Below are 27,967 nucleotides of genomic sequence, written 5' to 3' on the forward strand. Positions count from 1 at the left end.
CCACCCTTTAGATTGTAAGCCTCTGGCAGGGCCCTCCTCCCTAGTGCCTCCAGCCTGATTATGCAATCTTACTGCCAACCACCCCTCTTGTGGACTAGAACAGTCTCTAGTCTGACCTATGACACACAGGGCCGGTTTAAGCAACAATGGGGCCCCAGGGCAAAATAAACCTGGGGGGCCCCCCCAACATATACCACGGAACAAAAATTGGCATTAGGGGACCTTTTTTGCAGCTGGTATAGTCAGGGTGTGAAGTCCCAATCGGTCGGAGCTCCACATTCTGGCTATCCCAGCCTGCATGGGGGACAAGGGGTTAAAAAGTTTCAGGAGGGGGGACCCCACATAATTTTTTTTTTCTAATTCCCACACTCTAAACATAAAAAAAAAATTGGAAAAATAGGAAAAAATGCCAGGGATCTTCATGCAGCCTTATTGCGGCTGTATAGCGATCCCTGGCCAAAGGGCTGCGGCTGCGTATGGACCCCCTGGAAACCCTATCAGGAAATGTATTGCTCTTTATTTTGATACATGTAAAATTACACTACCGTTAGGTTTGCTACTAAAAGTGACATTTACCACATTTAAAAGTATACTTTTTTCCTTCGAAACTTTAAAATCGATTTTCTCAAAAACTATAAGGTCTTTTTGAAAAATTGTTTTTTCCTCTGATTCCTAATGATCTCCTTAACATATCCTGTAAATTTGGGGTTTCTAGAATTTAAGGTGGATTTGCCATTAACCATTAAAGTCGGCAGGTTTTTAAATGTGTATTTTTTTTCCTTTGAAACTTTAAAATCGATTTTCTCAAAAACTATAAGGCCGATTTGAATTTTTTTTTTCCTCTTGTAGCCACTGGGGGCCCCTACAAGCTCTGGGGCCCTGGGGCAGCTGCCTCCTTTGCCTCTATGGTAGCGCTGGCCCTGATGACACTGTATTGTTATCAAATCATTTGCATGATCTTGTTTTGTTGTGAGTTTCCTGTATGTTAACCATTTATCTATTGTGCAGCGCTGCGTAATATGTTGGCGCTTTATAAATACAATAAATAATAATAATAATACTTATCCGTACTACACAACCAATTCATTATATCATTTTTTTTGCTTCAGTGTCTCTTTAAAGGGAACCCAAGGTGACAGGGATATGAAGGCTGCTATATGTATTTCCTGTTACACAATACCAGTTGCCTGCCTGTCCTGCTGATCCTCTGCCTCTAATACTTTTAGCCACAGCCCCCGAACAAGCATGCAGCAGATCAGGTGCTCTGACTGAAGTCAGACTGGATTAGCTGCATGCTTGTTTCAGGTCAAGTGTGTGATTCAGCCACTACTGCAGCCAAAGAGATCAGCAAGGCTGCCAGGTAACTGGTATTGTTTAACAGGAAATACATATGGCAGCCTCCATAGGTCTCTCTTATTAAAATATTGCCAGAAACATTGCTTTTGTAACTGTAAACATCGTTTATCAGAGGTCAAGTTAATTCATTTTCAGACAATTATTTAACCCTTAGCAGAGCGGCATCAATGATCAGAACGATAAGATCTCTGCAAACGGCCACAAACTACCACAACTAAGAAACATAACGGGATTGGAACAGATCAGTAATCAGCGGTCTGGATATAGGACATGCAGAGATGTTTAGAATAAATAGTGTCAATTCTGAAAAGATAGACAGGTTGTGTGTTTGGAAGCTTGGTGATAAGTCTGCACTGCCCCCTGCTGGAGCTTCATAAGATTACACAACATGGACTGGCCTGTCCCCATTACATATGTGACAATAGTTTACTATCAGACTTGCTGCTGTTGGTCGCCGGTTAGGTTCAGCCAGTGAGTGCCTTTCATTCATTGACCAGGTAACCGCAAGCTTCACCCAAGTCTTCTAAAGAAGCTGTTAATATCCAATATATATAGACACGGATCCCATGGCAGTCTAAGGACAGTGCTCCAGACAGGTACAGTCCACCTTCTGTACAGCTCCGTGCACTGAGGAGGCATCTGCCAGGGTTAGGATGGTTCCTCTGGGTAGCCCTCTCCCTGTGGCAATGCCGGACACTTCTCCTGGTGATAAGGCCCGGTTCCACATAGCAAAGCCTGCCAGACTTCCTACGAAGGCCTCAGAGCTGTCAAATCCACCGCCCAAGATGTCCTGCTCCTGCCCCAGAACCAGGGACCCTCCAGGTGGGATCTCATAGCCCTTCTGGAATCGGGAACCGGTGGAAGTAAGCCTACGGTCAACGTAGAACCAATATTTACCCTGGATGGAGGACCAAATGAAGCAAGAGTGATGCCAGCTGCCGTCAATCAAGGGTACCAGCGGCAGTTCCCGGAAAGCTGGGTCCCCGATGACGAAGTGAAAGGAGTCATGGACCGCCCCGTTGCGACCATGCAGGACAAGCTTGTTGTCGTTGTCCTCTGTGGCGTAGGACAGGATGGTGCCCAGGTAGCTGGCGTTGGTCTTGACCCAGCTGCAGATGGACAGTTCATGCAGAGGTTCCCTCAGGCCTTTAGTGAAGGTCACGTAGTTATCCGTGGAGGAATCGGGGAAAACCAGCATGGAGTCCACATTACACACTGCAACAAGAGCAAAAAACAGGATATAATGATCAATAAACCGATAACTATCCACATTACACACAGCAGCAAGCACAACAGAGGGTAAAATGATGAATAAACCAATATAAAACAGTAAAAAACTAGCATGGAGTCCACACATTATACACTTCAACAAGAGCAAAAACCAGGGTATAATGATGACTAAAGGTGGCCATAGATCAGGCAATGTAGAATTGACCGACTAGAACGATCGACTTTACAAATAGTTGGTCGATCGGGGATGAATCAGATGGTAGGCCATACATTACGTGCGACATACTGTAGAAAATGGACTATTTCTGTCGCCAGCCTTGGTTGATCGGTTTACTAGTACAGCACACGGGTGTGACCGGCAGTGTATATGATGAGTGTATTTGGTGCGCATGCTTCAACTAGTACAATTGATTCTTTATAGCACGGCAATCGGTTGATCATGCCCATACATCACTCGATCCATTCTCGATCAACCGATATCTTGCAGCATGCACGATCGAGGAAACTGCATGATTCTCCCAATTATTGGTTGGTCGAGTACTCTTTCTGTGCTGGATATTGACTCGATTCTCTCCCGATTCAATGATCGGTTGGTCGATTGCGGCTTCCAATTGCCTGATGTATGAGCACCTTAAAGCAATAAATATAAAACAGCCGAAAAGCAAAGGCAAACCAGCTGCTTCAAATGCAGAGAACATCGAACGATGGGCAGAAGATCATCCAGGAACATAAGATATCCAGCAAACATGCTCTGCACAGCCTAGAAATGTATCTGCTATCTGTGTAACTGTCATCAGGGTCGTATCAGAGTATAGTGAGAGTTGCTGAATAATTTGTGTATTAGCAGCAGTGTGATGGCAACCAATCATTTTCCTGCAGGGCATTATTCTTTACTAATTCAAGCCATGTTTGTAGGATTACTTGTGTTCTTCAGTTAAAGTGGACCCAAATTAAAAATACAAGATTTCAGAAATAAAATCTATTTTCTAAATTATAATAATAAATAGCAGCCTTTTTTTCAGCTGCATGATGACAAATATAAAATAGTTTAAATTTATTGGAGGAACCCCTCCCTTCCTTTCATATATCCCGGGACAAAATCCGGCAGACTGGTGGAAGAGATAAAAAGCAAAGCACAGGCTGCTACTGATGATGTCACAGGGGAGGTGATCTCAGCTTGTGTGAGATTTCACATAGACCACGCCCCTGTGAGGGAGGGTAGCTGATGACAAACACACCCATGATCTAAAACCTCCTACTAAGCTCAGAAGTAATGACTGCCACCTGTATAACCCTAGTTATGGAAAGAGAAGGGTGAAAAGCATGCACTGAAATGCTCATAGGCTTGAAGGAGTGTTTATTTATCTTTGGATGTGTCAGAGCGGTGCAACTAAATATTCTGAATTAAAAAGATGTTTGGTTTGGGTCCGCTTTAAGTCCAGCCCAGGCCTCTCCTTCCATAAACATGTGATGATCCTCAGGCTAGGCGCAGACATACTAAATGTGAAAATCCTGCGCTTTCCACCATTTACATTTTTACTGTGTTTTTGATGCATTTGCGTTTTTTCTTTTGCACAGATGCGTTTTCCATGTGTTTTGTGTGCGTTTTTACGTGTGTGTGGTTCGCTAATAGTTTGCGTTTGCTATGCGTTTTTAAATTTAAATATATGCAAATCATCAGGAAGACAACAGGAAGCGGAAACATGTCAGAAATCTTTAACTTTTAACTAAAAACGCATCAAAAAAAGCATGGAAAACGCTATGCATATGCATTACCATAGACTTTCATTCTGTGCGGTGTGGCAGCCAGCCTGCATATTATGCCACACTGCAAGCATCTGCGGAACGCTTACTATACATCGCAGGTGGAACGCTGCTCCTTCTGCTTCCCATAGACTAACATTCCCATACACTCCGCAAGCGTTTCTGCCATGTGTGCACCCGGGAAACAGCCATCAAGGAGCTCTCCTCCTCCGTACACTGCTACTGCTGCTTCTATAGGAATAATGTGTTATATATAATACACCATTAAGAAAAAATAGGTGTATCCTTTAATAATAACAAGCTGAATACATTTTAAAGGACACCTAAAGTGAGAGGTATATGGAGGCTGCCATATTTATTTCTTTTTAAATAATGCACATTGCCTGGCTCTCTTGCTGATCCTCTGCCTCTAATACTATTAGCCATAGCCCCTGAACAAGCATGCAGCAGATCAGGTGTTTCTGACATTATTGTCAGATCTGACAAGATTAGCTGCATGTGTGTTTCTGGTGTGATTCAGACACCACTGCAGCCAAATAGATCAACAGGGCTGCCAGGCAACTGGTATTTTTTAACAGGAAACAAATATGGCAGCCTCCATATCCCTCTCACTTCAGGTGTGCTTTAGAAGCTTTCCCTGGCCAGCTTTTAGAGGTTGTCAATGAGGTGGGATTTGACTTCAAAGCTACATATATTTAAATTTGAAACTTTCATAATCCTGCATCATCTTTAAATAAGTCACAAGATAATCAGAAAAACACAATGGCCTCGATTCATAAAGCACTATTGCCACATGAGGTAATGCAGGAAACAGCTGACTTTACCGAGCATTTAGCGAAATGTCCATTCATAAAGGGAGTTACCACATGAAAAACTGACATTCCCGAGCAGTGAGATAAATTACCAACTTGTGTGGTAATTACCTCAACCTACGTCAGTAAATGACAATTCATGGAGGCGCATGCGCGGCGCGGACTGACACGGATGTGATTCCCAGTCGCTCCGCACTAGAACTGCAAAACCTACCCTAAAAGCGTATTATTCGGGGCACAACACCGACTTCAGCCCTCCGTGTGGGCCGGGTGACATGTCCAGGAGGACTAAAACCAAGAAAAACAAGCTCCCGGAATCCATCACAGCGAGTACACCGAAGACCTCGCCGATCTCCACACGCGCCGCTACACTCAAAATGGCGGAGGCCCAGCAAGACGCGGACCAACTAGGCCCAGCCTCTCCAGGGCAACGCTCGCCCCCTAAAACAAATAAGGAGAAAAAGAACCAAAACTCCCCTCCGCCTTCCCCCGCCAACCAAGAAGATCTTCTACTAAACATCCAGAGAGTCTTCCGAGCGGAATTAAAAGAAGCAGTCCGTGACATCTCGCTCCAGCTGCGGGAGATAGGAGGTCGGGTCGCGGACTTGGAGAAGCAGACAGACTCCATTACCGTTGCCCTGGCTGAGGATAAAGCACAAATGGATGACCAGGCCACCAAACTAGACACCATGGAACTAAAACTGGAAGACCTCGAGAACCGCAATAGGCGTGCGAACCTCAGGATCTGAGGCCTCCCAGAGACGACCACGGATCTATCGGCAGCAGCACTCGCCATCTTTAAGGCTCTCCTGCCCCAGGAGGACCCCTCGCAGTTTTGCATGGTCAGGATCCATCGCGCCTTGAACAAACCTCGTAACCCTGACCTTCCCAGGGACGTGGTTCTCAAACTCCAGTATGAGGAAGTCCGCGATTTAATCTTACGAGCAGCCCGGAATCTTACCTCGCTACCAGGAGCCCCAGACGGAGTCCAACTCTTTGCCGATTTAGCTCCGGGCACGATTCAGCGGAGACGACTTCTACGCCCCATCACCCTGTCACTCCAGAAAGCGGAGATCCGCTACAGATGGGGTTTTCCTTTCTCCCTATCGTTCCTACACCGTGGAAAAGAGCTCGCCTGCCGATCATTAGAAGAAGGCCGCAAGCACTTGGAAGCGGCGGGAATCCTGATGGAAACCATGACACTTGCTCCCCTCCCCATGAGGGCTCCCAGGCCAACGACAGCCTGGTCCACCAAGGCACCACGCAGCCGATCATCCCGGGCGGGAGATGCCTGACCAACCGGCGAACTTTCCTCTCTATCTCCACCAGTCCAACAGCCGGGCAGTAAGTACTGAACCCCACCGGGGCGATCACGCCATGTGCACTAGCACCCTACCTGGGTTTACGACATGCATTACCTGTTGGCCTATGGAACACGGGCAGCTTCCCCCCCCCCCCCCTCTTTTCCCCGTCATGCTAGAAAGCAACACTTTGGCATCTCACCCATCCAAACGCCTACCCTGAGACAACTACTCTGTCCCATTTATCCTAATTATACGCTGACCTCCTGACTCCCTATGAGTAATCAATCACTAGCAAGATGGAAACCAGATAACTTCCAAAACTCTGCCACTCATGGAGTATGAAAACCCTGATGTTTATAAGAATTAACTACTGAGACCCGGCGCTTTTCATATAGACTAAGACTAAGTACATATCCACCTGCCGGGCACTCAGTCTCTTATGACACATGGCTAACCAAGGCCTCATACTTTATGTTAACCCCAGGGTTCATACTGAACGTGAACCTACCTGGATTAATCCACCCTAGGATTGTGCATACCCATAACCTGCCACCGGCTCATATGATAGAAATGTTGAAATCTTATGATGTTACAAACTCTGTTGTTTAAATGCATGCCTATGTTTAGCTGTCACACGCTAGGTTTATGCAGCCTCTAGGCTCAAGTGCTGCCTCACCATGACAATTTGCACTGCTGGTCCTGTATTATCCCCAGCTGTGCCTTTTGTCTCTAAGAGCGATTTTCACTCTACCCAAACGAGCAACTATCCTGCTCGTCTAGCTTTGCATGTTCGTATATTTTACTATCCCTGTTACCCCCTCCGTTTGTTTTATGACAGCCGACATGACCTGCAGTCTCCAAAAAACACTCACTTGACATACAGAACCTCCCACCTATTGACCATGCTTTTACAAGGCCTAGCGACCTCCACCCTACAGATAAATGGCATCACTAAACATCATCTCCCATAATGCCAAGGAACTAAATTCGCCTATGAAAAGGAGAAAGGCATTCACTGACTATCAAAAATGTCACCCAGACATCATATGTATTCAGGAGACTCACTTCTCCAGCACCTCAACCCCAAGATATTTTCATAAAAACTTTCAGAGGTTCTATGTTTCAACTGCTGATAAGAAGCACAGGGGGGTTATTACATTAATAGCCAACTCCCTTCCCCTTCAAATTGAAAAATCAATAACAGATGAGGAAGGTAGATTCGTTATCATCATAGGCTTCATACAAGAAACCCCAATATGTCTGATTAACCTATATGCCCCCCCTGAAGCTCCCATCCTAGCTATCAAAAAGATACTGACACATATCTCTGACTTAAACAACACCCGTATCATATGGGCAGGTGACTTTAACGTAGCACCTAATCCGATCTTAGATAGATCCAACCAAACAACCTCCCACAGACATCATCGCCTAGCACAACAACTAAGAGACCTGCTCACACCCTACATGCTAATTGACACCTGGAGGGAGTACAACCCCAATACTCGGGGATACTCTTTTTATTCACAAGCCCACCGCTCCTACTCCCGCATAGATGCCATACTCCTCTCAGCATCCCTCATACCAAATCTGATATTTGCGCGTCATTCCATCACAACATGGTCAGACCATGATGTTGTCTGGATGGCATGCACCTCTCTGTCCACCCCCATCTCCCGGCCCCCATGGAGGTTGAATGAGACCCTCCTGATGGACAATGAGAATATCCTCGATATTGAAGAGCACCTAACTAACTACTTCAGAGACAACGATATAAATAATGTAAAACCCGATATACTCTGGCTAGCACACAAACCCACCATACGTGGCCACTTAATCAAAATAGCGTCCCGGATCAAGCGAGCCAAAACTGGAAAACAGCTACAATTAGAACACAAACTATTCCACTTAAAAAATGCCCATGCACAAAACCCCACCTTGTTCCTCCTCAAACAAATCGAAGACACTACAACCCAAATCAACATCCTACTATCTCACAGAGTAGAAAAAGCCATTAGATGGACCAAGTCCAAAATCTACTCACAATACAACAAACCCAGTCCTTGGCTCACTAGAAAGCTACGCGAAGTCCAATCCAGCAACAGAGTTCTCCAAATCAGAATGAAACAGGGCTTGGTAACATCCGACCCCCTCAAAATCCATAAAACCTTCTCCGACTACTACAGGTCCCTCTACGCAGCCACGCAAGACAATACGGCTCTCCCTGATATAGGAGACTTTCTAAATACAATCCATACCCCTCACTTATGGCCAGAATATGCAGCTACTTTAAACGTCCCAGTTACTGACCATGAAATAAACAATGCAATAAAAAAACTAAAGAACGGGAAAGCCCCTGGCCCTGATGGCCTAACCGCCATCTATTATAAAAAGTTTGGTCGTACGCTAACCCCTTTCCTTATAAAACTCTTTAATTCTATATTAAACGGTAAAACTCCAGCCCCTGAATTCCTACAATCTATAATCACAGTCATCCCCAAACCAAAACGAGACCATTTAGATGTAAAGAACTACAGACCCATTTCCCTCCTAAATCTTGACTATAAGATATTTACATCTATACTAGTCGGTAGGTTAAACAAAGTCCTAGGCCCATTAATACACAAAGACCAAGTGGGGTTTATACCCTTACGCCAAGCACCGGACAACCTCAGGAAGGTAATTAATCTTATACAGGTAGTCAGGAAGCGAAAAACGCCCACAATTCTGGCCTCACTAGACATGGAGAAGGCCTTCGATATCATCAATTGGCCCTTCATGAGAGAAGCACTGAGGAAGGTGGGGATAGGGGGAGCCTTTTTGCAAGCCATAAACTGTCTCTACTCCTCCCCAAAAGCCAATTTGAAGCTGCCCACCAGTTCTCCTGAAATGGTGCGGATCCAGAGGGGCACGCGACAGGGCTGCCCCCTATCTCCCGCCATTTTTGCCCTAGTAATAGAGCCCTTGGCTGAAAAAATTTGCAACTCCCCTGACATCCAAGGAATCAAAATAGCCAAACATGAGTACAAAACGAACCTATTTGCTGATGATCTACTCCTAACTCTCACCTCCCCACACACTTCACTACCCAATCTACTCACCCTCGTTAAACACTTTGGGCAACTATCGGGCCTACAACTCAATATCACCAAAACAGAAGTGCTCCCAATTAATCTCCCCTTAGAATCAGCTTCCTACCTAGCATCTGCCCTGGGGGTTAAACTACAAACAAAGTACCTTACATATTTGGGGATAAAGATCTCCTCCAGTCCCTCCGAGCTTTTTGACCTCAACATAAAACCAATGATAAACACCCTCAAAATGGACCTGAATAAGTGGGTTTCCCCGACTTTATCATGGACAGGACGCATACACGCAGTACGCATGACCCTACTACCAAAAATTCTCTACTTGTTTCGCTCCTTGCCAATATTTATCTCCCAAAACTCCTTGAAAGAACTCCAATCAGCCATATTTAAGTTCATATGGAATAACAGAAAGAGCAGGATCTCGCGGAAATTAATGGGCTGGAACAGAACTAGGGGAGGCCTAGGGGTCCCCGACCTATACAATTATTATAGAGCCTCGCAACTCGCCCAACTATCTCAACTCTTCTCTGAACATAACCCGCCATTCTGGACCCAAATAGAGAATAGCCTATTAGCACCCTATTCCCTTCCAGCCCTCATGTGGTCAGCCAAGAGGCCTCCAACCAAATTTAGAGACGCCTCACCCATATCTACCAACTCACTAACTTTGTGGAATAAACTTAAGAAAACTAAGCAATTACAATCAGTACTCCCACAGCTAACCCCTTTATTTGGTAATCCCGATTTCCCCCCAGGACTCGACAAAAATTTGTTCCGCTGGTGGAAAGACAAAGAACTACTCCTTCTCAAACACTTCCTGACAGACGACAAATGCCCAAATTGGACTCAATTTCAATCAAAAATCAAATTCCCACACTCGGAGCTCTTCTCAGCGATCCAAATCTATCACTTCATAAAATCACTCCCTATACCAAAAACGGGAGATCCCCCTAGAACCACTTTTGAACTCTGGTGCCTACACAAACCTCTGGAGGGTGGGTTAATCTCCCACTTATACTCAATTCTTTCCCAACCTCTTATACCCTCCAAGCTACCATCTATGGTAAAATGGGAATCTGACCTACACTCAACCCTTTCCTTAAAGGAATGGTCAAAATGCTGCTTGACCCTATCTAAAGGAAGTGGGTTTTACTCACACATAGAAACTAATATCAAAATTCTCCACCGAACCTATCAGGTCCCAGAAAGAGTCCACCAATATGATTCCTCTAAACCGAGCCAATGCTTTAGAAATTGCAGCAGAATCGGCACCTTAGCACACACATGGTGGTACTGCCCAATAGCACGTGATTATTGGGACCAGGTATCGGCCCTCATTAACACGGTCTTGGAGAAATCCCTCCCCCCCGACCCATTCCTCCTGCTATTGGGACATAAACCCGTGGGCTGGAAGTACCGACATCACAGGCTCGCTCAACACATAGCCAAGGCCGCCAGAATTTACCTAGCCAGACAATGGCTGCAACTAAACCTTTCCTTAACCCAAACTAAAGGCATCATCAATGAAATAATGATTAACGAAAGACTTAATGCTATTGTCAATGATTCAACCATCCCATTTATAAATACCTGGCAGCCTTGGCTATCACTAGCAGATACTCAAAGCTTGAGACAGTCTGTTATATCTCTCTAATAACACACCACCAGGTCGCTATGGTCACCTATTAACCTGTATCCGTGATTCTGTTCATTTGATACTGCTGAATTGGTCATGTCATATTTGTTCAATTCTTGTACTACTTATTATTGTGAATTGAGTCCCTTTGGGACGAAACCAAAATGCACAACCTGTCATAATATATGTTAAATCTTCAATAAAACCCTTTGAAACTAAATGACAATTCATAAAGCAGACAACAAGCTGTAAAGCCCAGAAACATTACTACCAGCTCTGGTCTGTGGGAAACAGTGCGGAGACTGTGCGGAGACGTGACTCACAGGAGCAGAGAGGGATAACCTATGACTGACAGGAGCAGAGAGCCAATAGAAACAGCCCTGTATCTGACAGACCTCTCTCACCACTATCTATATATATAAAATCGGATGTGTGTATGTATGTGTGTGTGTGTGTATGTGTGTGTGTGTGTGTGTGTGTGTGTGTGTATGTGTGTGTGTATGTGCCGCGATCACGCGAAAACACCTTGACCGATTTGAAGGAAACTTGGTATACAGATCCCTTACTACCTGGGATGATATGTTCTGGGGGTCTCACGTCCCCCCTGCACACCTGGGTGGAGCTACAAACAGCTAATCAGATTTCACCCATTCATGTCAATGGAAAACATGTAAAAGGCTGCCATTCTCACAGTAATCAAGCCAGAGTCCCCACACTTTGCACAGTTGGTCACTTGGTGACCGAGGTTACAAATCCAGGAAAAGTGGGCGGAGCATAAAACAGACAATTAAATTTCAGCCATTCATTTTAAATGGGAAAATGTAAACTGCAGCCATTCTTACACTGTTAATCGCAGGGTTCTCAAACTTGCCACACTTGGTCACTGGGTGAAAACGATTAAGATTCAAGAAAGTGGGTGGAGCCTACAACAGCCAATCAAAATTCACCTATTGATTTTCAAGGGGAATATTTAAACTGCTGCCATACTTACACTAATAGCAGAGGCTTCAAACTTGCTACAGTCGGTCTTTGGGTGACTGGGGTCCAAATTCACAAAAGGGGCGGGGCTACAAACAGCCAATCAGATTTCCTTGGTGGATAAACTGCTTCCATTCACACATTTTTGATGCCAGGAACCTGAAAGCTCACAAACTTGGTCACTGGGTGACTGTGTGTCAATGTTACAAAAAGTGGGTGGGGCTAAAAACAAATTTTACTGGGAAAATATAAACTGCAGCCATTCTTACACCGTTAATGGCAGCGTTCTCAAACTTTGCACAGTTGGTCACTGGGTGAATGAGATTAAGAATTTGAAAGGTAGGTGGAGCCTACAACAACCAATAAAAATTCACCTTTCGATTTTCAAAGGGAATATTTAAGCTGCTATCATTCTTATACTGTTAATAGCAGATGCCTCAAACCTGGTACAGTTGGTCACTGGGTGATTAGGGTTCAAATTCAGAAAGGGGACGGAGCCACAAACTCAGATTTGTTTATTTTTCAATGGGAATATACAAAGTATTGATACCAAGGATCCCAAAGCTGATAAACTTGATAATTGAGTGACTGTATGTCAAGGTTAGAAAAAGTGTGCGGTGCCAACAACTTAATTTTTTACATGGCAGGGTTCCCAAACTTGACACAATTGGCCACTAGGTGACTGGGATTAATATTCAGAAATGTGGGTGGAGCCTAAAATCAGCCAATCAAAATTCACCTATTGATTTTCAAGGGGGAACATTTACATTGCTACCATTCTTACACTGTTAATGGCAGAGGTCTCAAACATGATACAGTCAGTTATTGGGTGACTGGGGTCCAAATTCACTAAAGTGGGTGGAGCCACAAACAGCCAATCAGATTTTTTAGGTTGATTTCAGCCATTCTGTTATTAGCAGGGTTCTCAAACTTGACACAGTTGTCCACTGGGTGACTGTGACTAATATTCAGGGAAGTGGGTGGAGCCTACAGCAGCCAATCAAAATTCACCTTTTGATTTTCAAGGGGAATATTTACATTGCTGCCATTCATACACTCTTAATGGCAGAGGCCTCAAATCTGGTACAGTCAGTCACTGGGAGACTGGGGTTTAAATTCTGAAAAGGGAGTGGGCCAAAAACAGCCAATCAGATTTGTTTAATTTCAATGGTAAAATGCAACTTATTGATGCCAAAGACCCCACAGCTCATAAACTTGGTCATTAAGTGACTGTATGTCAAGGTTAGAAATAGTGGGCAGAGCCCAAAACAACTAAATTTTTACATGGGAAAATATAAACTGCAGCCATTCTTACACTGTTAATGGCAGGGTTCTCAAACTTGACACAGTTGGTCACTGAGGGACTAGGATTAATATTTGGAAGAGTAGGTGGAGCCTACAAGAGCCAATCAAAATTCACCTATTGATTTTCAAGGGGAATATTGAAATTGCTGTCATTCTTACACTGTTAATGGCAGAGGCCACAAACCTGCTACAGTCGGTCATCGAGTGATTGGGGTTCAAATTCACTAAAGGGGCGGAGCCACAAACAGCCAATTAGATTTGCTTTTTTGAATAAACTGCTTCCATTCACACAATTTTGATGCCAGGAACCCAAAAGCTCACAAAATTGGTCATTGAGTAGTGACTGTGTGTCAAGGTTACAAAAGGTGGGTGGAGTCAAAAACAGATTTTTTTCTGGGAAATTTTAAACTGCAGCCCTTCTTCACTGTTAATGGCAGGGTTCTCAAACTTTGCACAATTGGCCACTGGGTGACTGGGATTAATATTCAGAAAAGTGGGTGGAGCCTAAAAAAGCCAATCAAAATCACCAGTTAATTTTCAAGGGGAATATTAAAATTGCTGCCATTCTTGCACTGTTAATGGCACAAGCCTCAAACCTGATACAGTTAGTCATTGGGGATCAAATTCAGAAAAGGGGGCAGAGCCACAAACAGTTTCATTTCTTGGGAAAATACAAATTATTGATGCCAAGGACCCCAAAGCTCACAAACTTGGTCATTGAGTGACTGTATGTCCAGGTTACAAAAAAATAGGCGGAGCCAAAACCAAATTTCACTGGGAAAGTGTAAACTGCGGCCCTTCTTACACTGGTAATGGCAGGGTTCCCAAACTTTGCCCAGATGGTCACTGAGTGACTGAGATTAATATTCAGGGAAGTGGGTGGAGCCTATAATAGCCAATCAAAATTCACCTGTTGATTTTCAAGGGGAATATTTAAATTGCTGCCATTTTTATACTGGTAATAGCAGATGCCTCAAACCTGCTACAGTTAGTCATTGGGTGACTGGGGTTCAAATGCTGGAGAGGGGCGGAGCCACAAACAGCCAATCTGATTTGTTTAATTTCTATGGGAATATACAAATTATTGATGCTAAAGACCCCAAAGCTCACAAACTTGGTCATTGAGTGTATATGCGTTAGGGTTAGAAGAAGTGGGTGGAACCAACACAAGTCAAATACATTCCAGCAGTGGCGTAGCTAAGAAGCTGTGGGCCCCGATGCAAGTTTTACAATGGGCCCCCCCAAGTACTCTATACATAACAATTGATATGGCGCACCAAAATCTGCCAATGGCAACTACAGTGTCAGAGGTGCAAGAAGGGGATGTGGAACAGCTTGTTACTGATTACCACCAAGCACTGTATACATAGCAATCCCTGCCAATGGCAACTACAGTGTCAGAGGTGCAAGAAGGGGGTGGGGAACAGCTTGTTACTGATTACCCCCAAGCACTGTATACATAGCAATCCCTGCCAATGGCAACTACAGTGTCAGAGGGGCAAGAAGGGGAGGGGAACAGCTTGTTACTGATTACCCCCAAGCACTCTATACATAGCAATCCCTGCCAATGGCAACTACAGTGTCAGAGGTGCAAGAAGGGGATGGGGAGCAGCTTGTTACTGATTACCCCCAAGCACTCAATACATAGCAATCCCTGCCAATGGCAACTACAGTGTCAGAGGTGCAAGAAGGGGATGGGGAGCAGCTTGTTACTGATTACCCCCAAGCACTCTATACATAGCAATCCCTGCCAATGGCAACTACAGTGTCAGAGGTGCAAGAAGGGGATGGGAGGAGCTTGTTACTGATTACCACCAAGCACTCTATACATAGCAATCCCTGCCAATGGCAACTACAGTGTCAGAGGTGCAAGAAGGGGATGGGGAACAGCGTGTTACTGATTACCCCCAAGCACTCTATACATAGCAATCCCTTCCAATGGCAACTACAGTGTCAGAGGAGCAAGAAGGGGATGGGGAGCAGCTTGTTACTGATTACCCCCAAGCACTCTATACATAGCAATCCCTGCCAATAGCAACTACAGTGTCAGAGGTGCAAGAAGGGGATGGGGAACAGCTTGTTACTGATTACCCCCAAGCACTCTGTACATAGCAATCCCTGCCAATGGCAACTACAGTGTCAGAGGTGCAAGAAGGGGATGGGGAGCAGCTTGTTACTGATTACTCCCAAGCACTCTATACATAGCAATCCCTGCCAATAGCAACTACAGTGTCAGAGGTGCAAGAAGGGGATGGGGAGCAACTTGTTACTGATTACCCCCAAGCACTCTATACATAGCAATCCCTGCCAATGGCAACTACAGTGTCAGAGGTACAAGAAGGGGATGGGGAACAGCTTGTTACTGATTACCCCCAAGCACTCTATACATAGCAATCCCTGCCAATGGCAACTACAGTGTCAGAGGTGCAAGATGGGGATGGGGAGCAGCTTGTTACTGATTACCCCCAAGCACTCTATACATAGCAATCCCTGCCAATGGCAACTACAGTGTCAGAGGTACAAGAAGGGGATGGGGAGCAGCTTGTTACTGATTACTCCCAAGCACTCTATACATAGCAATCCCTGCCAATGGCAACTACAGTGTCAGAGGTGCAAGAAGGGGATGGGGAACAGCTTGTTACTGATTACCCCCAAGCACTCTATACATAGCAATCCCTGCCAATGGCAACTACAGTGTCAGAGGTGCAAGAAGGGGATGGGGAACAGCTAGTTACTGATTACCCCCAAGCACTCTATACATAGCAATCCCTGCCAATGGCAACTACAGTGTCAGAGGAGCAAGAAGGGGATGGGGAGCAGCTTGTTACTGATTACCCCCAAGCACTCTATACATAGCAATCCCTGCCAATGGCAGCTACAGTGTCAGAGGTGCAAGAAGGGGATGGGGAGCAGCTTGTTACTGATTACCCCCAAGCACTCTATACATAGCAATCCCTGCCAATGGCAACTACAGTGTCAGAGGTACAAGAAGGGGATGGGGAACAGCTTGTTACTGATTACCCCCAAGCACTCTATACATAGCAATCCCTGCCAATGGCAACTACAGTGTCAGAGGTGCAAGAAGGGGATGGGGAGCAGCTTGTTACTGATTACCCCCAAGCACTCTATACATAGCAATCCCTGCCAATGGCAACTACAGTGTTAGAGGTGCAAGAAGGGGATGGGGAACAGCTTGTTACTGATTACTCCCAAGCACTCTATACATAGCAATCCCTGCCAATGGCAACTACAGTGTCAGAGGTGCAAGAAGGGGATGGGGAGCAGCTTGTTACTGATTACCCCCAAGCACTCTATACATAGCAATCCCTGCCAATGGCAACTACAGTGTCAGAGGTACAAGAAGGGGATGGGGAACAGTTTGTTAATGATTACCACTATTCAAAGCATCTATAGAAGTGATTATTATGAGCACAGGACCAATAGAGAGCTAATACTGCAGTTGAGGGAGGGTCCTTCGGGGCCCCTCTGGCCCAAGGGCCCCGATGCGGTGGCTACCTCTGCACCCCCTATTGCTACGCCCCTGCATTCCCGGGCAATGCCGGGTCATCAGTGGGTGGAGACAAATACAAATTTCACTGGGAAAATGTAAACTGCAGCCATTCTTACACTGGTAATGGCAGGGTTCTTAAACTTTGCACAGTTGGTCACTCAGTGAATAGGATTAATATTGAGAAAAGTGGGTGGAGCCTACAAAAGTGTATAAAGCTTCACCTATTGCTTTTAAGGGAATATTTAATTGCTGCCATTCTTGCACTGTTAATGGCACAGGCCTCAAACCTGGTAGAGTTGGTTATTGGGTGACTCGGGTTCAAATTCAGAAAAGGAGGTGGAGCCACAAACAGCCAATCAGATTTTTTTATTTCAATGCAAATTATTGATGCCAAAGACTACAAAGCTCACAAACTTCGTCATTGAGTAATTGTGTGTTAGGGTTAGAAAAAGTGGGTGGAGCCGACACCAGCCAAATACATACCCGGGCAACGCCGGGCAATCAGCTAGTAAGATATAATAAAATAACATTCAGTAGCGTTCCATGTTGGACTTACGTGTTGCTGGAATTCTCGTGGTTTTCTCTTCAGGTTTTGGAGGATCCGTGGTCTGTGGTGGCCTGCTTGTAGCTTGCATGGACATCTCTCCCGGAGGCCGGACATCCCTGGTCACACTGCTCCTATGGGCTGATATCTGCACTATATTATTCTGGTCAGGAGAAGCATCTGGTTGTTGGTCACTGGGGATGTTGTGGTTGTCCTCTGACATCGCTCTGCTGGTCGTAGTCACTGGTGGTTCACTTGTAGTCTCAGGCCTCCTTTCTTCTGGTGGGCTCAGTTTCCTGGTTGTCTCGCCTCGTTGAGCAGCCATGGGTGCCACCTTGTTGGGCATCAGCAGTTGCTGCTCTTCCTGAAGCTTCTTCCTCTGATTGTGTTTGGTCTGCAGCTTCAGAAGTCGCTGTTGGACTGTGGCGGGCCCCGGGTCGTTTTGTGGAGGTTGTTTCTCTTCAGGCGTACGATTGATCTCTGGAGCTGCTATCAGAGAACTTGGTGGTAGGATTTCATTTTGTTGCATGTTTTGTAGCTGTTTCTCCAGCTCAGAGATTTTCCTGCCTTGGCTGTCCATGGACTCGCGTAAGAGCTCCACCCCTTTCTGCAGGTCACTCTTGTCCTTCACTAGTTGGTAAATAATCCTTTTCTGGTTGCTGAAAACGGTTGTCAGATTAGCCAGGGCCACATCCTGGGCCTTGTTTTCCTTGGTCAGCTGCTTGTTCCGCTCAGCCATGGTTTGCTCCAAGGCCGAGATCCTCAAGTCCATCTTTTTAGTCTTCTTCTGGACCTTCTTCAGCCAGAACTTGACCCCATCGAGTTCTCGATTGGTGACCTCGCTGGAGATGTTGAAGGCCTCAGCTAGTGACTGCTGCTGCTCATAGATGTGGTGGAAACGGGCATCAATGTTGTAGGAGATGTTGTAGTTTTCAGCGATCCCTTCCAGGCGGGTCAGAGTCATATCTTGGAAACGTCGAAACTAGAACAAAAAACGAAACTGCCATTTAGTGCAACTAATCTGGTGAAAATACTCAGCATTTTCCTGTGCTCCATACATGTGCACAGAGATTGTGATACAATACCGTTGGAGATACACTGACAACCACAGGTGTGTTTCTTAACATTCAGTGGAGGTTTTCTCAGTTCCTCCTCGTCTTTCATCTTAAAGAGGAACTGTTGCAAAAATCGTAAAATTTAAAACACACACATATAAGAAGTACATTTCTCCCAGAGTAAAATGAGCCATAAATTACTTTTCTCCTGTGTTGCTGTCACTTAGGCCCAGTTCACAGTTTTTTCACGGAAGGGGCCATACAGACCCGGCCATCAGGATCAGGTAAAAATAGGTCCTGCAACATTTTTTTGTCCGTTGAGCGGAACGGACTACACTGATCTGTACAAGTGGATGGATGGGAACGGATCCATTGGTTAACATTGCATCCGTTCGCATACCGGACCGTTTGTACAGTATACGTTCCGCTCACCGCTAATGTGAACCGGGCCTTAAACGCTCCCATTCAAGTGAATGGGAGCGTTTGTACCAAGCTTTCAAGCGCGTTTACACAAACGCGGCGTTTGGGTCCCGATTTTCCCTGGCGTTCAAGGAGCCCCTGGAAGGGGCGGTTAACCGCGACGGCTAATGTCCCCCTAGGGGAAGAAAAAAACGCGACCGCATCCAAACGCAACATGAACGCTGCTGAAAGCCCACGAACGCGACGCCAACGAACGCAACGCCTCCAAAAGTCCATCTGAACCAGCCCTAACACCAAGCCCCGAACGCTGGCTGTGAACGCTCTGCAAGCGTCCATCTGAACCAGCCCTTATAAAGACATTCCCTGAAAAAGATTTATACAATGATGCTGGCCAGCCTCCCTGCTCACCGAACAGTTTTTTAGCAGTTGGACGGAGCAACTGCCATTCACTAAGTGCTTTTTGAAAATAAAGAAATCCCTGAGAATTCCCCATGAAGAGATGGACTACCCTAAAACCTGTCAGTAATGTCAGATTTCTACTACTTACTGTAAGTGACAGCAGCATAGGAGAAAAGTAATTTATGGCTCATTCTACTCTGGAAGAAACGTACATGTATTTTAAATGTTAAGATTTTTGCGACAGAGGCCCTTTAAGCTGCCCATTTACGGTAAAATATTTTCCTCAGATTATTATTATTGATTTATAAAGCGCCAACATATTCTGTGGCGCTGATGTGATCATTCTATCAGATTTGTGGGATCGTAAGTAATCTGAAGATAATCACCAATTGTCCCCATAAACCAGACGGTTAGAGAGCTTTATTTCTTCAGAATACGATCATAAAATCCAACAGTCCGATCCACAGGGTCCTGTATTCGGATTATTCCGATCGCCCGTAGAACCATTTGTGGTGATTTTCTCCACATACTGCGTGGATTTCTGTACAATTCAATTGTACTGTAAAGATCTGATCTAAGGATTGCATCTGAGGAAAATATTGTAGCATGAATATGGGCAGCTGTATCCTCTCTCTGCAATCCTCTTCTGCCTCCTCCTCCTCACTTTCCATGATATTCCTTGTCACCTCTCTGCCTCCCCCTCTTTCCCGCCTCCTCTTCCTTCTCTCTCCCTCTCCTCTCTTTCCCTGTTTCCTCACCTCTCTCCCACCCGCCCATTCTCTGCCCTCTTCTCTGCTACTCTGAGTTCCCCTCTCTTCTTCCCACACCTCTCTTATGCCCTCCTTCCCTACCCTAACCCCCCCCCCATCCCAGCCAATAATGCAGAGTACTTAATTAATTTACTGTAGCTATGTTCTACAATCCTGGTATGTCAGTCACAATACATGCCATATAAGCTGTTACTGTGTGCCTGTACTGATAGTAAACTAGCTGCAGTGTGTGCTGATCTCTGCTACCTCCAGTATGTACGATATAAGCTGTTACTCTGTGCCTGTACTGATAGTAAACTAGCTGCAGCGTGTGCTGATCTCTGCTGCCTCCAGTATATACAGTATAAGCTGTTACTCTGTGCCTGTACTGATAGTAGACTAGCTGCAGCGTGTGCTGATCTCTGCACCTCCAGTATGTACGGTATAAGCTGTTACTCTGTGCCTGTACTGATAGTAAACTAGCTGCAGCGTGTGCTGATCTCTGCTACCTCCAGTATGTACGGTATAAGCTGTTACTCTGTGCCTGTACTGATAGTAAACTAGCTGCAGTGTGTGCTGATCTCTGCTACCTCCAGTATGTACGGTATAAGCTGTTACTCTGTGCCTGTGCTGATAGTAAACTAGCTGCAGTGTGTGCTGATCTCTGCACCTCCAGTATGTACGGTATAAGCTGTTACTCTGTGCCTGTACTGATAGTAGACTAGCTGCAGTGTGTGCTGATCTCTGCTGCCTCCAGTATGTACAGTATAAGCTGTTACTCTGTGCCTGTGCTGATAGTAAACTAGCTGCAGCGTGTGCTGATCTCTGCTACCTCCAGTATGTACAGTATAAGCCATTACTCTGTGCCTGTACTGATAGTATACTAGCTGCAGTGTGTGCTGATCCCTGCTGCCTCCAGTATGTACAGTATAAGCCATTACTCTGTGCCTGTACTGATAGTAGACTAGCTGCAGTGTGTGCTGATCTCTGCTGCCTCCAGTATGTACAGTATAAGCTGTTACTCTGTACCTGTACTGATAGTAAACTAGCTGCAATGTGCACTGATCTTTGCTACCTCCAGTATGTACAGTATAAGTTGTTACTCTGTGCCTGTACTGATAGTAAACTAGCTGCAGTGTGTGCTGATCTCTGCTGCCTCCAGTATGTACAGTTTAAGCTGTTACTCTGTGCCTGTACTGATAGTAAACTAGCTGCAGTGTGTGCTGATCTCTGCTACCCCCAGTATGTACAGTATAAGCTGTTACTCTGTGCCTGTACTGACAGTAAACTAGCTGCAGTGTATGCTGATCTGTGCTGCCTCCAGTATGTACAGTATAAGCTGTTACTCTGTGCCTGTACTGACAGTAAACTAGCTGCAGTGTATGCTGATCTCTGCTGCCTCCAGTGTGTACAGTATAAGCTGTTACTCTGCTCCAGTGTGTACAGTATAAGCTGTTACTCTGTTCCTGTACTGATAGTAAACTAGCTGCAGCGTGTGCTGATCTCTGCTTCCTCCAGTATGTACAGTATAAGCTGTTACTCTGTGCCTGTACTGATAGTAAACTAGCTGCAGTGTGTGCTGATCTCTGCTGCCTCCAGTGTGTACAGTATAAGCTGTTACTCTGTTCCTGTACTGATAGTAAACTAGCTGCAGTGGGTGCTGATCTCTGCTGCCTCCAGTATGTACAGTATAAGCTGTTACTCTGTGCCTGTACTGATAGTAAACTAGCTGCAGCGTGTGCTGATCTCTGCTACCTCCAGTATGTACAGTATAAGCTGTTACTCTGTGCCTGTACTGATAGTAAACTAGCTGCAGCGTTTGCTGATCTCTGCTACCTCCAGTATGTACAGTATAAGCTGTTACTCTGTGCCTGTACTGATAGTAAACTAGCTGCAGTGTGTGCTGATCTCTGCTGCCTCCAGTGTGTACAGTATAAGCTGTTACTCTGTTCCTGTACTGATAGTAAACTAGCTGCAGTGGGTGCTGATCTCTGCTGCCTCCAGTATGTACAGTATAAGCTGTTACTCTGTGCCTGTACTGACAGTAAACTAGCTGCAGTGGGTGCTGATCTCTGCTGCCTCCAGTATGTACAGTATAAGCTGTTACTCTGTGCCTGTACTGACAGTAAACTAGCTGCAGTGGGTGCTGATCTCTGCTGCCTCCAGTATGTACAGTATAAGCTGTTACTCTGTGCCTGTACTGACAGTAAACTAGCGTGTGCTGACCTCTGTTACCCCAGTAAGTATGTCTTCTTAACACTTCAGCACCCACTGAGTACACCATGGACAAGCAGTGACTAACATGAGTGACAAAGCCAGTATTTCAAAACAGAGCTAAAATCAGCAATGCTTTATTTATCAGAGTTTCAACTTTAGACTTATTTTAAGCAAATCCTTACTTAAAATAATTCCGAGGTGAAAATAAACGGATGAGATAAGTAACTATATGTACCCTCCTTCTCCTAAGAATAACTTTCAGTATTCAAGGGTTTTTTTCTATATTTAAACATTTACAAAGCGGGTTGAATATTTTACAGTCTCCAATCAGTGGCAGCCTATTAAGTGTCCCAGAATTAGAAAAAAAGTCAAAAGTTAATGTATTTTATCTCTCCCTGCCCTCAGAAGTTGTATTCTGCCAGGAAAACGTTTATGGCTGTACTTTGCTTATCAGTGATGTTACTATATTCCTGACAAGAGAGAAGCTGTCACTTCCATGCCTAGAAATTAACTCTTTCAGGCAGTAAATAAAGCAAGTAAAACAGCCCGGTTATTATTATGTTTAGTACTGTACAGACACATGTTTATCTCACCATGTCACATGTTGCCCCTGAAGCGAGAGGGATATGGAGGCTGCCATATGTATTTCCTGTTAGGGTCCGCCTCCACTAGCGCCACGCGCGGCGGCACTTCCTGCTCTGCGGGGTACGCAGAAGAATCCCATCAGCTGTGCCATGCTCGGTTATGGGATCCTCAGCCTCCCGCACGGAAACAGATGGCAATGTCAGACGAATCACTAGTGCAAGCTATTCTGCCGGCGGCACCATTGTTTCCTATGGCAGAGTTTTCCCGCACAATTTTCCTGCGGGGAAACTCTGCAGAGTCTGTGTGGAAACCGCGCTAGTGGGAACGCGCTCTTAAACAATACCGGTTCCCTGGCAGTCCTGCTGATCTCTTTGGCTGCAGTAGTGTCTGAATCACACACCTGAAAGAAGCATCCAGCTAATCCAGTCACACTTCAGTCATCTGATCTGCTGCATGCTTGTTCAGGGGCTAAGGCTAAATGCATTAAGACAAATCAAACATTTGCCTTCTTAATACAGAAGGTATTTGCGATTATTCAGGTTGGAGTGAACTCTGAGATGTCTCCCACAATGCATCACTGCTGAATATGCAAATCATCTCTTTGTTGTCCCTGGAAGCTAGCCACACCTCCAGATCCGCTGGAATGCTATGATGTGTCAGCTTGTTAATTTGTACAGAGCCATAATAACCCAACATGCATACAGACTGTTTCGGATTGGAAAGAGATGATTTGCATATTCAGCAGTGATGCATCATGGGAGACATCATATGCTTACTCTAATCTGAATTATCACAAATTCCTTCTGTTTTAAAGTGTACACGGGGGTGACATGTGACATGATGAGATAAACATGTGTATGTACAGTGCCAAGCATATTAATAACCAGGCGGTTTTATTTTTCTGCCTGAAAGAGTTCATTTCTAGGCATGGAAGTGACAGCTTCTCTCTTGTCAGTAGCTTGTCAGCAATATAGTAAACATCACTGATATGCTAATTACAGTTATAAAAGTTTTTCTGGCAGAAAACAACTTTTGAGCTAAGAGGAAAGGGATAAAAAGGTCTTCATGTATTTTATGTCGGGGACATTTAATAGATTGTCACTGATTTGAGACATTAAAACATTCAACCTACTTTGTAATAGTTTAACTATAAAAGAAGCTCAATCACAAGAAAATGTATGCGTGCTCTACACCAAGCTTAACCCTTACAAGTCTAGCTGTGCAAATCTGGCTAAAATGGCTCACCATGAGACATGCTCATGCAGAAATGCATTTGCTTTCGCGTGCCAAACTTTGCAGGGTCAAAAACCAATACCGCGAAGCTGTTGCCCTGCGGGAATTAGTTCATGCTATACAGCACTATCCAGGAGCGCCACAGGGAGGCTTCCCATTGCCCCCATACAACCGGGGGGGCTGCGGGGCCCCAGGCTCTCTCACTGCCTAGGGACCACAGCAACACCCCGGAGGTGGAGGCTGGGTAGCGCAGACGACCCCCCCAAGCGTGGCCGGCGCCGGGGGGGGCCATCCGCACCCATCTCCCAAAAATTTAAAAACAGGCACTTACCTGAACGTCCATTGCGTTCTGCTGCTGCGCATCGACTCGGGGCACTGCATGGGAAAGGAGTGACGCATGGGTCACCCCGAGCTGTGGGGCTCAGGGCTGGCTCACACACATCACTCCAGAAGGGGGGGGGGGAGGACAGGCACAGACAGCCCACTCATAGAGCAAACCATGCGTCACTCCTTTCCCATGCAGTGCCCCGAGTCGATGCGCAGCAGCAGAACGCAATGGACGTTCAGGTAAGTGCCTGTTTTTAAATTTTTGGGAGATGGGTGCGGATGGCCCCCCCCGGCGCCGGCCACGCTTGGGGGGGTCGTCTGCGCTACCCAGCCTCCACCTCCGGGGTGTTGCTGTGGTCCCTAGGCAGTGAGAGAGCCTGGGGCCCCGCAGCCCCCCCGGTTGTATGGGGGCAATGGGAAGCCTCCCTGTGGCGCTCCTGGATAGTGCTGTATAGCATGAACTAATTCCCGCAGGGCAACCGCTTCGCGGTATTGGTTTTTGACCCTGCAAAGTTTGGCATGCGAAAGCAAATGCATTTCTGCATGAGCATGTCTCATGATAAGCCATTTTAGCCAGATTTGCACAGCTAGACTTGAAAGGGTTAAGCTTGGTGTAGAGCACGCATACATTTTCTTGTGATTAACTATAAAAGAAAACCATAGGATGACTGAAAAAAGTCATGTTTAGGAGTAGGAGGATAAATATAATTGTTTACCTCATCCGTTTATTTTTACCTCCGGTTCACTTTAAGAAGGCAAACTTTTGTTTTCCATAACATTTTAGTAAGAGGGCTTTTTGGTCCTTTGTAGCCCCTCACACACTCCTGGGAGTTGTGGTTCACCATGAGCTTGCTGGTTAGTCTGTAACTAAAAGTATTAGAGGCAGAAGATTGGCAGGAAAGCCAGGCAATGTGCATTGTTTAACAAGAAATAAATATGTCACCCTCCATATCACTTCCTGTGTCCATTACTGTAATACATACTTCTAATAAACCTGATCTAACTGTACAGTGTGTGTGTGTGTGTGTACATGTGTGTGTGTGTGTGTGTGTGTGTGTACATGTATGTACGTGTGTGTGTGTACGTGTGTGTGCGTGTGTGTGTTTGTGTGTACGCGTGTGTGTATATAGTGTGTGTACATGTGTGTACGTGTGTGTGTGTGTGTACGTGTATGTATGTGTGTGTGTGTATACAGTGTATGTGTGTATACTGTGTGTGTGTGTGTATGTGTGTGTACAGTGTGTGTGTGTACGTGTGTGTATGTATACAGTGTGTGTGTGTGTGTATACGTGTGTGTGTGTGTGTGTGTGTGTGTGTGTGTGTGTGTGTGTGTGTGTATGTGTACGCGTGTGTGTATATAGTGTGTGTACATGTGTGTACGTGTGTGTGTGTGTGTATACAGTGTGTGTGTGTATACTGTGTGTGTGTATGTGTGTGTACAGTGTGTGTGTGTGTACGTGTGTGTATGTATACAGTGTGTGTGTGTGTGTGTATACGTGTGTGTGTGTGTGTGTGTGTGTACAGTGTGTGCACAGTGTGTGTGTGTGTGTATACAGTGTGTGTGTACATGTGTGTACGTGTGTGTGTACGTGTATGTGCGTGTATACAGTGTGTGTGTGTGTGTGTGTGTGTGTGTGTGTGTATACAGTGTGTGTGTTTGTGTGTGTGTTTGTGTGTGTGTGTACAGTGTGTGTACAGTGTGTGTGTGGTTGGTGTGTGTGTGTAAACATTGTGTGTGTGGTTGGTGTGTGTGTGTGTGTGTGTGTACAGTGTGTGTGTGTGTGTGTGTGTGTGTGTGTGTGTGTGTGTATACAGTGTGTGTGTATATAACAAAGTGTGTGTACAGTGTGTGTGTGTGTGTGTATACAGTGTATGTGTGTTGTGCTTATGTTTATACAGTGTGTGTGGTGTGTGTACAGTGTGGTTGTGTACAGTGTGTGTGGTTGTGTACAGTGTATGTGTGTGTACAGGGTGTGTATGTGTACAGTGTGTGTGTATACAGTGTGTGTGTATACAGTGTGTGTGTATACAGTGTGTGTACAGTGTGTGTGTGCAGTGTGTGTGTGTGTGTACAGTGTGTGTGCAGTGTGTGTGGTTGTGTGCGGTGTGTGTGTGTGTGTGTACAGTGTGTGTGCAGTGTGTGTGGTTGTGTGTGTGTGTGTGTGTGTGTATACAGTGTGTGTTTACTGTGTGTGTATACAGTGTGTGTGTGTGTGTGTACACTGTGTGTGTGTACAATGTGTGTGTGTGTACTGTGTGTGTGTATGTGTACAGTGTTTGTGTGTGTTTACTGTGTGTGTGCACAGTGTGTGTGTGTGTGTACAGTGTTTGTGTGTACAGTGTGTGTGTGTGTGTGTGTGTGTGTGTGTGTGTGTGTGTGTGTGTGTGTGTACACAGTGTGTGTGTATGTGTACAGTGTTTGTGTGTGTTTACTGTGTGTGTGTGTACAGTGTGTGTGTGTGTGTGTGTACAGTGTGTGTGCGTGTACAGTGTGTCTGTGTGTGTGTACAGTGTGTGTGTGTGTACAGTGTGTGTGTGTGTACAGTGTGTGTGTGTACAGTGTGTGTGTGTACAGTGTGTGTGTGTGTGTGTACAGTGTGTGTGTGTGTGTACAGTATGTGTGTGTGTACAGTGTGTGTGTGTGTACAGTATGTGTGTGTGTACAGTGTGTGTGTGTACAGTGTGTGTGTGTGTGTGTGTACAGTGTGTGTGTGTGTGTGTGTGTGTGTAAGTGCCTGTCAGAAACACTGAATTCTGTGCTAGTGTATAGGTGGTTTAAATCTGTCCTGATACCTTTAAGTGGAAATATGAAGTGGCCATAAAAACTAATGTGGTCTTGGGACCTCAGCTGAAGCTAACCTCTGCAGCCGTGTACTCGGTCTCCTGTCTTATTGAGATGAGAGCGTCTCGTAGAGAGATCTCATAGACTTTCTGAGGAACAGCTGCACCTCTGGTCACATATAGGGGTCTCGGGGCATGCTGGGACATGCAGTTCCATAACAGCAGAAGACCACCATAACCGATGTAGCCTCACCTGTTCCTCCAACCTTCTGAACCTCTCGAAGAACGGCCTCTGCTCCAGAACCCGGCGTTGTTCCATGAAGACATTCTGCAGACAGACGCCGGTCAGTACCAGCAACCCCAGCCAGTTTCCTGTAGTCACCATCATTCCGTCAGATGCCCTCCTGATACTCCAGAAGCCCCCCTCACTGCTCGCAGGAAGTCCCCCTGTCTCTGGTCAGATCCCCCCTGATCCCAGCAGAAGCCCCTCAGACCCTCGCTGCTCTCTTATTCGCCTGTCTCTGGTCAGATCCCCCCCTGATCCCAGCAGAAGCCCCTCAGACCCTCGCTGCTGTCTTATTCTCTTGTCTCTGGTCAGATCCCCCCTGATCCCAGCAGAAGCCCCTCAGACCCTCGCTGCTCTCTTATTCGCCTGTCTCTGGTCAGATCCCC

At 45.7% G+C, this 27,967-nt stretch overlaps 1 protein-coding gene across 1 annotated transcript; it reads right to left on the bottom strand.

Moving 5' to 3' along the window:
• Positions 1–27,766, bottom strand: PTX4 (pentraxin 4). Its single transcript, XM_068243471.1, has 3 exons — positions 27,549–27,766; positions 17,542–18,511; positions 1–2,571 (listed from the first exon to the last, which is right to left on the bottom strand). Exons 1-3 carry the CDS (start codon positions 27,681–27,683, stop codon positions 1,931–1,933), a joined length of 1,746 nt encoding a protein of 581 aa, XP_068099572.1. The 5' UTR covers positions 27,684–27,766; the 3' UTR covers positions 1–1,930.
• Between the last annotated feature and the right edge of the window lie 201 nt (positions 27,767–27,967).

Source organism: Hyperolius riggenbachi, chromosome 7 (genome assembly GCF_040937935.1).
Source record: "Hyperolius riggenbachi isolate aHypRig1 chromosome 7, aHypRig1.pri, whole genome shotgun sequence".
NCBI classification, from domain to species: domain Eukaryota; kingdom Metazoa; phylum Chordata; class Amphibia; order Anura; family Hyperoliidae; genus Hyperolius; species Hyperolius riggenbachi.

Excerpts from the sequence above, each read along its gene's own strand:
- PTX4 (XM_068243471.1), bottom strand. The coding sequence starts at position 27,683 with ATGATGGTGACTACAGGAAACTGGCTGGGGTTGCTGGTACTGACCGGC. Across the intron at positions 18,512-27,548 it reads TCAGAAGGTTGGAGGAACAG|TTTCGACGTTTCCAAGATAT; the intron begins GTGAGGCTACAT and ends TTTTTGTTCTAG. Across the intron at positions 2,572-17,541 it reads CACGAGAATTCCAGCAACAC|TGTGTAATGTGGACTCCATG; the intron begins GTAAGTCCAACA and ends CTCTTGTTGCAG.